Source organism: Aquarana catesbeiana, linkage group LG11 (assembly GCF_042186555.1).
Source record: "Aquarana catesbeiana isolate 2022-GZ linkage group LG11, ASM4218655v1, whole genome shotgun sequence".
NCBI lineage: Eukaryota > Metazoa > Chordata > Amphibia > Anura > Ranidae > Aquarana > Aquarana catesbeiana.
Window position 1 is genome coordinate 255,438,566 of NC_133334.1, and position 12,414 is coordinate 255,450,979.

The following is a 12,414-nucleotide window of genomic DNA, read 5'->3' on the forward strand; positions in this document are numbered from 1 at the left end:
CTGAGCACCGTCCTTTGGTTCTACCTTCTACCCACCTCTGAGCACCGTCTCATGGTTCCACCCACCTTCCAGTACCGCCCCTTTTAGTGAATACGGGGCCAAGTATATTTCTGTGGTGCTAAGAAATTTGATAATGATTACAATAAAAGCAGTAAAATAGATCCCCTGCAGTCAGCAACAAAAGACCCCCCCGGAAAAATAGACCCACTGTAAAAATGAATGCCCTCCCAGCAACAAAAGATCCACCCCAGCAACAATAGATCTCCCAGCAGCCAGCTATAATAGACCCAACCTCAACAGTAGATCCCCAGCAACAATTGACCCCCCCCATCTGCAACAATAGATCCACTGGCAGCAACAATTGACACCCCAGCATATATAAGACACCACCAGCAAAAATAGACTCTACCCTGCAACAATAGATCCACCCCAGCAACAATAGACCCCAAATTCAACAGTAGATTGACAACCTTCACAGCAACAATAGATCCCCCAGCAGCAACAATGGACTCTACTTTGCAACGCTAGACCCCCCCCCCCGCCCACGACAACAGATCCAGCAACAATAGATCTCCCAGTAGTCAGCAACAGTAGACCCCAGCAACAATTGACCCCAACCAGCAATAATAGATCCCCCAACAGCAACATTTGACAACCCAGCAATATAAGACCCCACCAGTAACAGTAGACTCTACTTTGCAAAGCTAGACCCTCCACAACAACAGATCCATCTCAGCAACAGTAGATCTCCAAGCGTTTTTATGCGTGACTTGCGCATTTTTATACAGCGTTTTTTTTTATTAGCCAATAGAGAAAACTTTTATCTGTTGCATCATTTGTTGCTAGGTATTTCAGCGTTTTGAGCTTTTCCTTTAGGTTTTATTTCTTCTTTTTTTATTATTATTGTTTTTTTTTCTTCGTTAGGCTAAGGGGTTAGAGTTAGAGTTAGGTTAGGGTTAGTTTTATTTATTTATTTTTTTGTTAGGATTAGGGTGTTATTACTACTACTACTACTACTACTACTACTACTACTACTACTACTAATACTACTACTACTACTAATACTAAGAAGAATAATAATAAACTAATACATAAATGTAAAATAAATACACAAATAAGTAAAAATAATCATAAATAAATTCAATTTATGAATTCCAAGTAATAATAAAGAAATAATTACCCCTAACCTTAAAGGGGTTGTAAAGGTTCATTTTTAATTTTTTTAAAACAAACATGTCATACTTACCTCCACTGTGCAGCTCGTTTTGCACAGAGTGGCCCCGATCCTCCTGTTCTGGGGTCCCACGGCAGCTCTCTCGGCTCCTCCCCGCAATAGCTAACCCCCTTGGGAAGCTCTCTCCCGAGGGGGTTACCTTGCGGGCGCGCTCCCGTCTCATACACTCTGCGTCTATAGACACAGAGTGTATGTCTCGGTCCCGACCCTCCCCCCCCCCGGCGGCCGCGTCATTGGATTTCATTGACAGCACCAGGAGCCAATGGCTGCGCTGCTATCAATCTATCCAATCAATGCCGAGACTCGAAACTCCGTGGAGAAGAGGACGCTGGGGAAGAGCCAAGCAGGTAAACGGGCTTAGGTATGTAAAACAGGTGGGCTGGGGGGCCCGTCATTGCCAGGTGTTTTTTCACCTTAATGCATAGGATGCATTAAGGTGAAATAACACGAACCTTTACAACCCCTTTAACCCCTAACCCTAAAAAAATAATAAAAAACGAAACGCCCTAACACAAAATAAATAAATAAATAATAATAATTATTATTATTATTATTATTGCTATTATTAATTTTTTTTTGTTCGAGTATGGGTGTTTATTTATTATTCTATTATTATTATTATTATTCTTATTAATAAGAATAATAATATTATTATTCTTATTAATAAGAATAATAATAATAATTAATATAATATTTTTACGGTTAGGGGTTACCGTATTTATCGGCGTATAACATGCGTGGGTGCGTATTATACGCCAATCCTCGCCGATCTCCGCTGATTGTGAGCCGACATACACAAAGCCGAGTCTACTCAGCTAGTCTCGGCTCCTCTCGCAGTCCCGCTGAGTCCCGCCCCTATGATGGACATAACACAGGTCCAATGGCGGGACTGGGCGGGACTGTGAGCTGAGCAAGCACCAGTCACGCCCAGTCCCACCATTGGACCTGTGTTATGTCCATCATAGGGGCGGGACTGCGAGAGGAGCCAAGACTAGCCGAGTTCACTCGGCTTTGTTTATGTCGGCGGCGCTCGTTCCGCTCCCAATCAGCGGAGATTGGCGACAATTTCAAATTCCTGCAATGAGGCTGCAAAGAGACACTGGGCTGCAAAGACACTGGGCAAGGCTGCAGATGGACACTTGGCAAGGCTGCATTGATGGGCATTTAAATGTAAGTTTTTTTTTTCCTTAAAAAAAACTAAACTTGGGGTGCGTGTTATACGCCGGCGCGTGTTATACGCCAATAAATATGGTAATTAAATTTATTTATATATTATTACATATTATTAATTTATTTTATTTATGATGATTTTTACTTATTTGTGTAACTTATTTGACATTTATTTGTTCATATGTTATTACTATTTAATTTTTATGCATTTTTTCATTTGAGCAAAAAAATCACACAAAAACGTGCGACATAACGCGCAAATGTGCACAAAAACTCGCTTCCATTCATTCCTATGAGGAAAAAAAAAGGGCAGAAAATACAAAAAAAAAATCTGACCGATTCAAGTTATAAAAAAAGATCCAGAACTTTTTTGATTTTTTTCTTCTCCATCGTTTTTTGGAGCTTCAAGCTGTGAATGGGGCCTGACTTGCTGCAGCTTCTAATGCACACTGTGAGAAGCTCACAGTGTGCGGTGAAATCAGAGAAAACCATTTCAGTCCAGGAGAGGAGCCGGTATAACTGTGCAAGACTGGAGGGAAGACCGGATGTCAGATTTAAGTGGTTAAAAAGCATCTAAGACCAACATTTTTTTCTAGTTGTGGCTGGAGTGTGTGCAGGTTGGGCATTGCTGAGTCCCCACTTAGGGGATTCACCTGTTCTGTTTATCCTGGTGACCATCCGCTCAGAAAGTGATGGAAATCCAAAATGTAACAGTTGCCACCGAAACAGGACCAGAGGGGAAATCCTACAACGGGGACATGTTTTGGTGATAACTGTCAAATTTCCTAACTTTAAAAAGATTTCCTCTCACTTCCTGTTGTGTCTGAGACAGGAAGTGAAGGCAAATCTCCCCAAGGGGACACATCATTTACACACAAACATATATATTTTCCTGGAACCATTTGTAATGTATGTGGAATGATGGGGGTCTCTTCTCATACAGTACATGCGTAGAAATGGATGTTTCTGGGTACCGAACTCTAATCATATTTAGATGGAGTACATTTAACCCTGTGAAGCCAGAAGATCTGTGACCTATAGATAATATCAATGAGGTCATCTGTGCGCTCACTACTGGGAAGGATCCAGAATAATTGTTCTTACATTGCACAATTCCACTATAAAATTTAGTATCTGTAATGAAATTGTTTGGTACCATCAGATCTCCCAGGGGGGGAGCAACAATCTGCTGTAATGATAAGGAAATGGATTTTTTTTCTGATTATAAATTTTTCTTGTGCAAATTGTCCCTTTATTGAGATAAAGAAAAGAGAGAGGGATGAGGGGAGGAAGGGAGGGAAGAGAAAGAGAGAAGGGAGGAAGGGAGAGTGAGGAATAGAGAGAGAGAGGTGGAGGAGGAAAGAAAGGGGAGGGGGGGGGAGAGAAAAAAGGGTGAGAGAAAGGGGGGAGAGAGAGGGATGGGGGGGTGGAAGAAAGAAGGGAGTAAAGAAAGAGAGAGAGAGATTGGGGGAGAAGAAGGGAGGAAAGAGAGAAAGAAGGAGAGAGAGGGGGAAGGGAGGAGAGGAGGGAGGAAAGGAGGGAGGGGAGTAGAGAGAGAGGGGGGAGGGAGGAAAGAAAGAAAGAGAAGAGGAAGGAAAGGAGGGAGGGTGATAGGGAGAGAGAGAGGAATAGAGAGAGGGGGGGTGGAGAAAAAGAGGTAGGTAGGAGAGGGGGAGAAAGAGAGGGGTGGCGGAGAGAGAGAGAGAGAGAGAGATGGGGGGAAGGAAAGAAAGAAGGAAAGAGGGAGGGGGGATAGAGAGGGGGAGGAAAGAGAGAGGGAAGGAAGGAGAAAGAGAAGGGAGGAAAGGAGAGAGAGAGCGAGGATGGGGGAGAGAGAGCGAGGATGGGGGAGAGAAAGCGAGGAATGAAAAAGACAAGGAAAGAGAGGAGGGATAGAGAGAGGAGAAGGATGGAGAGAGAGGAAGGTAGGAAAGAGAAAAATAGAAGGGAGGAAAGGAAAAGGGGGATAGAGAGAGAGAGACAGATAGAGGGGGCGGGGAAAGAAGGGAGGAAAGAGAGAAGGGGATAGAGAGAGAAGTGGGGGAAAGGAGAGAGAGACGGAAGTAGAGGGAAGGGGAGAGGAGATGGGCGAGAGAGAGAGGAAGGATGTAGAGAGAGAGAGATGGAGGAGAAGAAGGAAGGAAAGAGAAAAAGAGGAGGGAGGTACGGAGAGAGGGGATGGGGAAAAAGAAGGGAGGAAAGGAGAGAGAGAGCGAGGATGGGGGAGAGAAAGGGAAGAAGGAAAGAGAGGAGGGAGGAAAGGAGGGGGGATAGAGAGAGAGATAGCGAGAGAAAGGGATGGGGGAGAGAAAGGGAGGAAAGGGAAAGAAAGAAGGTAGGAAAGCAGAGAGAGCGAGGATGGGGGAGAGGAAGGGATGTTGGGGGGGGGGGGGGGGTAACTGAAACAGGGGAGGGAAAGAAAGGGAACAGTAAAGAGTGGGGGTGAGGGAGCAAGATAGAGGGAAAGATGGTGGGGAGGAGAAAAGAAAAACAACAAAAGAAATAGATAACATTTGATGTCTCATATTTTATTTTGTTGCAATTCCCATCCCCCCCCCAGTACAGAGATTTTTATTATAGGGAAGTGACATTTGTCATCTTATCTGGGAATCTCATCACATTTCAGATCCCCGGCATCCTTCCACTCTGCCATAAAGTGACATCTAAGATTCAGTGCAGCAATGTCACTTAAAGGGGAAGCTCCCCGAGTTTGTATGACATCCGTCTTCCCTTCCAGTGTGCCGACTTCTGAACACAGTTCTGACTTCTTAGTGTTCTTCCTTCCTTGTCAGTCATGTAGGAAAAGTTTTTCAAAAGTTTGATTTCTTGTTGCCTGTAGCAACCAATCAGTCTGTGATATCAGATCTAAACTGTCGCCTTGCACATGGTTGTCACACATCATAATGGTTGTAGTTGTCAGATCAGCAGCAGTTCATGGCGGGGGATGCGGGCCGCGCCTGCTGAGTCGAGGTCCTGGAGTTCATGGTGCCGGTCGGGGTGGGAGGGGTGATGATTATATCCGGGACCTTCAGGTGTCCAGAGGACGTCTCTTCACCTCTGTGACCGATCTGAAGACCTGCAGACAGGAGACCAGCACAGAGATCACTAGGGGGTCCATCACTTCTATCATGGATACCATTTATTACATTGTCTATAACACGCCACCAATCTCACCATACAATCTCTGTACAATCAACTTTACATTTACAAAAACTATAATATGAGGACCACATAGCTGTTATTTTTAAATCTGACCTCCGGCCTCCCCTCCAGTCTTGCACAGTTGTACCGGCTCCTCTCTGGTACTGAAATAGCTTACTCTGATTTCACTGCACACTGTGAGCTTCTCACAATGTGCATTAGAAGCTGCAGTAAGTCAAATAGAACCCGCCTCATTTCCTGGCTGGAGGACATTCAACATCATCTAGCGCTTTCCTCCCTAGCCTGACTGTCCTTGGCCTGCCCCTTTTCTTCATTTGATTAGACTTCTTTCAATCATGGAGGCTCAGCATCACATATGGGTGATAACATGCAAATGCAATCAGCCTAGGACCAGCCACTCCCCAGACTGACATCCCCCCCCCCCCCGTCATGTCATTTTGATATTTGCATAACTCCTCCCACTGCTTGAATGGGGCTGAGGGCTACTGGCCCCTCCCACCAGCTATGATCTCCCTGCATTTCATAGAGTAGTCGTCTCCAAACTGCAGCCCTTTGCTTGTCTTTATCCGGTGTCTTGCCAAGAAAGTTCCCCCGGCGGATAAGGACCCCCCCTGTACTGCGCATGTGCTGCGCATGTGCAGTACAAACTACTACGGTGATGCCGAAAATTGCCGAACATAAACAGCTGTGAGTGAACTCTACACCGCGCATGCGCAATTAACATGACATTGTACCAGACGATGCCGTACGCTCCCGATGCTCCTCCTACTCTGCAAGGGGCGGGTCTATTATTACTGTTATATCTGTAGGCACTTACACGATATAACAGTAATAATAGACCCGCCCCTTGCAGATTAGGATGAGCATCGGGAGCATGCGGCATCGTCTGGTACAATGTCATGTTAATTCCGCATGCGCGGTGTACAGCTCACTCACAACTCTTTATGTTCGTCAATTTTTGCCAGCTCTGTAGTCCTTCGTACTGCGCAAACGATGCGCCTGCGCAGTACAGGGGGGTCCTTATCCGCCAGGCGGACCTTTTTGGCAGAACACCGGTCCTTGGGTCACTATTCCTCCCACTGACACCAACAATGGGTCACTATTCCTCTCACTGACACCAATGATGGGGCACTATTCCTCCCACTGATACCAACAATAGGGCATAATCCCTATTACTGACATAAACAATGGGGCACTATTCCTCCCACTGACACCAATGATGAAGCCCTATTCCCCCTACTGACACCAATGATGGGACCCTGATGTAAGGGGGGGGGGGGGACTATAATAGGGATACTGATGTAAGGGGAGGAGTATAATGGGGACCCTAATATAAGGGGGACTCTGATGTAAGGTGGGACTCTGATGGGGCCCTGATGAAAGAAGGGACTTTGATGGAACTCTGATGTAAGGGGGGGGACTTTGATTGAGACTCTGATGTAAGGGGGGACTTTAATGGAGACCCTGTTGTAAGCGGGAGACTATCATGGGGACCCTGATGTAAAGAGAGACTATGATAGGGACCTTGTTGTAAGAGGGGACTCTGATTGAGACCCTGATGTAAGGGGGGACTCTGATGGGGACCCTGATGTAAGGGGGGACTCTGATTGGGACCCTGATGTAGGGAGGACTCTGATGGGATTTTTTTTGTTGGCCCACAATTATTTGTAAACTATATAATGGGGTCCTCGTACTAAATAGTTAGCAGACCCCTGTCTTAGTGCATTGGGGTACCATATAACATGAGTTGTTGAACATTACCACAATGCAAACACAGTGCAAATGGCCCCCGACTGTAACTAAACCCCTGTATGGTGACTCTTGGCGCCTCCCCTGAGGGTTTCTCAATGTTATCTCTCACACACCAGCAATAAATTTGCATTGCCAACCCATAAGTGACTGTTGCAGCTTTGCATTAGAACAGCTCAGGCTGGGGACGGGGAGAAACAAAGACAACCGCCCCATAGCTGCTGATAACAATAAGAAATGGGTCCCTGGAGTGTATCTGACATTATAAGATTCAGCAGCTTCATCACATGGCTCGCTCACATTTCTACCCTTCCAGAACACAATAGTGTGAGCCGGCATTGCACGCCAACCTATTTCCTCTCAGGTTATCATAGAGCGGTGGAGATGAGCAGATTGGGGGAGGGGCAGAAACAATTTTTTTTTCTTATGTAGCTGGAAATTATTTTATTTCTATTGCGCACTCAGCTAAGTATGACTAATCTAGAATTTTTCTTATCAATATTGTGACTTATCACCAACTTCCTTCCCCTTTGTTCTGCCAGTGAAGGGGGGGGGGATCCTCTGCTGCGGGCGGGCAACAAAGGCTCAGCCAGAGACTAAACCTGCACATCTTCCCTGCTGCAAAGGATTCTGGGTATCAGGAAAGTCAAAGTGGTCATTCAGGAGTTAAAGGGTCTGTCCACCCAAAACTGAATGGTTGGTGGATGTTAGAAAGTTAACAAAGAAGTAAACCCTGATGGGTTTTACTTCCTTTTTTGTTCCCTGCAAAGTAAAAGCATAATGTGCTAGTATGCATCGCATACTAGTACATTATGTGACACGTGCAAACAAAGCCCGTGCTGTCCCCGTTGGAGGCCGCATTCATGTTTGCCCCTCTTCCTTCCGGGCCCGTGGACTCCGGCTCTGTGACTCGCCGGAATCTCGTGACGTCACTCCCGCGCATGCGCAGAGGCCGATTCTTCACAGCGCATGCACCGATGACATCATCAGCGCCTTTTATCATTAACTGCTTCAATACCAGGCACTTTTACCCCCTTCCTGCCCAGGCCAATTTACAGCTTTCAGCGCTGTCACACTTTGAATGACAATTGCGCGGTCATGTAGCACTTATCATTTTTTTTTTACACAAATAGAGCTTTCTTTGGGTAATGATAGTCTCCCCCTTACATCAGGGTCTCCATCATAGTACCCTCTTACATCAGGGTCCCCATGGTAGTCCCCCATTATATCAGAGCCCCCCCCCTTACATCAGGGTCTCAATCAGTGTCCCCCCTTACATCAGGGTCCCTATCATAGTCTCCCCTTACATCTAGGTCCCCATCATAGTGCCCCCCTACATCTAGGTCCCCATCATAGTGCCCCCCTACATCAGGGTCCCCAGCAGAGTACCCCCTTACATCAGGGTCCTCACTCCGGCCATTCTTTGAAATCTATTCCTCAATAGATTTAAATCCACTTTGTGAGCAACAAATCCTTTGTAAACCCAGATATCACCTAATAACAGTAGCACTGACATTATCACTGTGCTGTACACATAGCATAGCCTGTGCAGAGAGCAGAGCTGTGGGAGGGGCACTGCAGGCTCCACCCATTACAGGTCGCCTGCAGAAAACTACAGAAGGGGGCGGAGATGAGACCCGTCCCACCGCACCAGGAGAGAGAGCAGTCTTTATTACAGGAAGCTCCAGCACAATTGTACATTTTCCTCTCCTGTACTGATTTCGCTTCCACCATTTACCTTTTAATCTGACCTCCGGCCTTCCCTCCAGTCTTGCACAATTCTCACAATGTCATTTAATTGCTGGAGGACGTCAAGCTTCAAGCTTTTCAGGAAACTGTATACAGCACCCTGCCGGCCCCTCCCACCAGCCATGATCTCATATCTCCCAACTGTCCCTGATTTCGAGGGACTGTCCCTGATTTGGAGCAATGTCCCTCACTCCTCCTCATTTTGGTCTGATCTATATAGATGTATAGAAAATGCACTTTTTATCTATGAAAAAGTGTTTTCCAGCCCTAAACCTTTCATTTGATTTTTAAATTGCTGCATTTGTACATTCCAAAAGCCAATATAAAGGAATAATAGTGGTAAAAAAGCACTTGTGGGTTTAACCTCTTGCTTACTGGGCACTTAAACCCCCCTCCTGCCCAAACCAATTTTCAGCTTCCAGCGCTGTCACACTTTGAATGACAATTGCACGGTCATACAACACTGTACAAAAATGAAATTTTTATCATTTTTTTCCCCACAAATAGAGCTTTCTTTTGGTGGTATTTAATCATAGCTGGGATTTTTATTTTTTGCTAAACAAACAAAAAAAGATGGAAAATTTTGAAAAAAAAAAAATCATGTTTCATAGTTTGTTATAAAATTTTGCAAACAGGTAATTTTTCTCCTTCATTGATATGCCCTGATGAGGCGGCACTGGTAGGCACTGATAGGCTGCACTGGTGGGCACTGATAGGCTGCACTGATGGGCACAGATAAGGCGGCACTGATGGGTGGCACTGATGGGTGGCATGGATAGGTGGCACTGATGGGCACTGATAGGTACCACTGATGGGCGGCACTGATGGGCACTGGTGGGTGACACTGATGGGCACTGCTGTGCAGCACTGTTGTTGTGGCACTGATGTGGGCGCTGATGGGTGGCACTGATGGGTTGCACTGTGGGTGCTGATGGGTGGCACTGTGGGCACTGATGGATGGCACTGTGGGCACTGATGGGTGACGCTGGTGGGCACTGGTAGGCGGCACTGCTGCCTATTGCCAGGTGTCACTGGCAGGGGGCAGATGATCGCCGTGATCAGGACTGATGTCCCTCTCATGGCCGCCGGTGATCGGCTTTTTTTTTTCCTCCTCACGCTGTCAGCGCGAGAAGAAAAAATAGCCGATTACCGACTATCACATGATCAGCTGTCATTGGATGACAGCTGATCATGTGGTAAGGGTTCGGGACCGACCCCTTACTCTGATCTGTGATCAGGCGAGTCTCATAGACTCACTGATCACCGGGCGCGCAGGCCGCTCGTGCACAGGACGACGTCAATAGACGTAGTCCCGGCAATGTAGGTCCGCGCTGTTGCCGTCATTTGGCAATAGTGCGGATCTGAAGCGGTTAACCAATCTTGTTTTTTTTTGTACAATTCTCCTTTAAGGGGGCGTGGCAGGGTGTGTGTCCTGTGCCTGCATACTTGTGCTGATAGGTGTCCCTCATTCCCATCTCAAAAAGTTGGGAGGTACGCCTGTGGAGTCTCCTCATGAAACACTCTGATTGGTTACTACAGACCGTTCCTCCATCCTCAGGACTTGAAAGGAGACTCCACCCACAATTATTGTCTTTAGTTATTGATGGAGGGGGAGGGGAGAACTTTATATCTGCACTCCTGACAGATCTCTTCACTCTTTTCTGACATTTTCTGCTTGTGTCACCGAGACAGGAAGTGATGAGAAATATTGGCTGGTTGTCAGCAGAACAGGAAGTGATGAGAAATCCCCTCTCAGTCAGTTGTCACCAGAACAGGAAGTGCTGAGAAATCCCCTCTCAGTCAGTTGTCCAGAACAGGAAGTGTGGGTTATTCTGCCAATGGAGACACCTGTTCTGGTGACAACTAGTAGAGGATTCCCCATCTCATTGGAGAGATGTCCTCTCACTTCCTGTTGTGTTTTGGACAGGAAGTGGGAAATCCCCCGAATAGGACACAAATATTATCTAATAATTGTCTTTCCTTCTCCACCCAGGACTAAAACAATCTGTTCTCTCCTCACATGTAAAGTTTGTCTCTCAGGACTGAAGCCGCTGGTGTATGTATTACTGTCTGTGGCCAGGGGGCCGGGGGCCCTGGAGAACTCGGAGACGCCTCCAGCTGGGTGGGGCGGGTGTAACGTGTGTCGGAGCCTCACCAGCGCCCCCCCCCTCATCTCTGGCCACACACAGTACTGCATACACCAGCAGTGGTTGTGGAACGAATCATCTGAGTTTCCATTACTTCTTATGGGGAAATTCGCTTTGATATACGAGTGCTTTGGATTACAAGCATGTTTCTGGAATGAATTCTGCTCACAGTTCAAGGTATTACTGTATATGTATAATTTATACTATAAAAATAATTTCTATGTGCTGCTAAAGTGTTCGGGTTCGACTTGAGGAAAAGGTGGCAACCCTACTTCTAATGCACATTGTGAGAAGCTCACAGTGTGCGGTGAAATGAGAGGAAGCCATTTCAGTCTAGGAGAGGAGCCGGTACAACCGTGCAAGACTGAAGGGAAGTCCGGAGGTCAGATCCGTGGAGCGGAGGAGTCGGATGGCGGGCGGGGGAGGGGTGATCACATTCTGATGACTCATCTCGGAGAAGGAAGAGCTCCGGACAGACATGAGGAGCTCCAACATGGTGATCCGTCCTCTTCTCCTCCTCCTCCTCAACCCCCTGGGGACAGGTGAGTCTCCTCCACGTACAGAGGGGGGAGGGTATCTGTCATTCACTTCTACCAATAGGAGCTCCACTGTGAGGGGGGGGAGGGGTGTAGTCAACCTATAAATGTAAGTGAAAAAAAAAATACACAAGAAATGGGACATTATAGGTGCGGACCTATATCCCTATATAATAATAATAATAATAATAATAATATACACCAATATTGAATGATACAACTTTATTCACAAAGTATTAAAAGTACAAAAGATCATCAGTGTCACACAATACAGATCTACAATACATGAATGAACTCTTCTCTCCCTGGATGTCCTTCCCATCCCACTCTGAGTATATATAGTATATACTGCTTGGGGTTATAGTCACATCAGGATACCTATTGTAATTCAGAAATTTGGATACATCTGAATAACCAAAAAAGTTTGTCCGAATTTCAATTTGGAATGAAACAAACCGCACATGTCTAGGAATGACAACAACCCATGGGATTTACATCATATACAGTGGAAGTACTATTTACTGTCAATCATTGGGTCAGGAACCTGAGGACCATGAGTCACGGGGGTCATTGGAGTCATGGGGGTCATTGGAGTCATGGGGGTCATTGGAGTCACAGGTTTGCTGGAATCCAAAGGGCTGCAAGAATCGTAGAGATTGCTGTAGGC

At 46.2% G+C, this 12,414-nt stretch overlaps 1 protein-coding gene across 2 annotated transcripts in view; it reads left to right on the plus strand.

Annotated features, from left to right (window-relative positions):
• Positions 1-11,620: 11,620 nt before the first annotated feature.
• LOC141112692 (fatty acyl-CoA hydrolase precursor, medium chain-like) overlaps positions 11,621-12,414 on the plus strand; it is a 41,656-nt gene continuing 40,862 nt past the window's right edge. For both annotated transcript variants that reach the window (XR_012236631.1, XM_073605697.1), the window contains exon 1: positions 11,621-11,753. Coding sequence is in view for 1 of the 2 variants with exons in the window: in XM_073605697.1 (XP_073461798.1) it covers positions 11,690-11,753 (64 nt within the window). In the remaining variant the exon portion in view is untranslated. The remainder of the gene's footprint in view (positions 11,754-12,414) is intronic.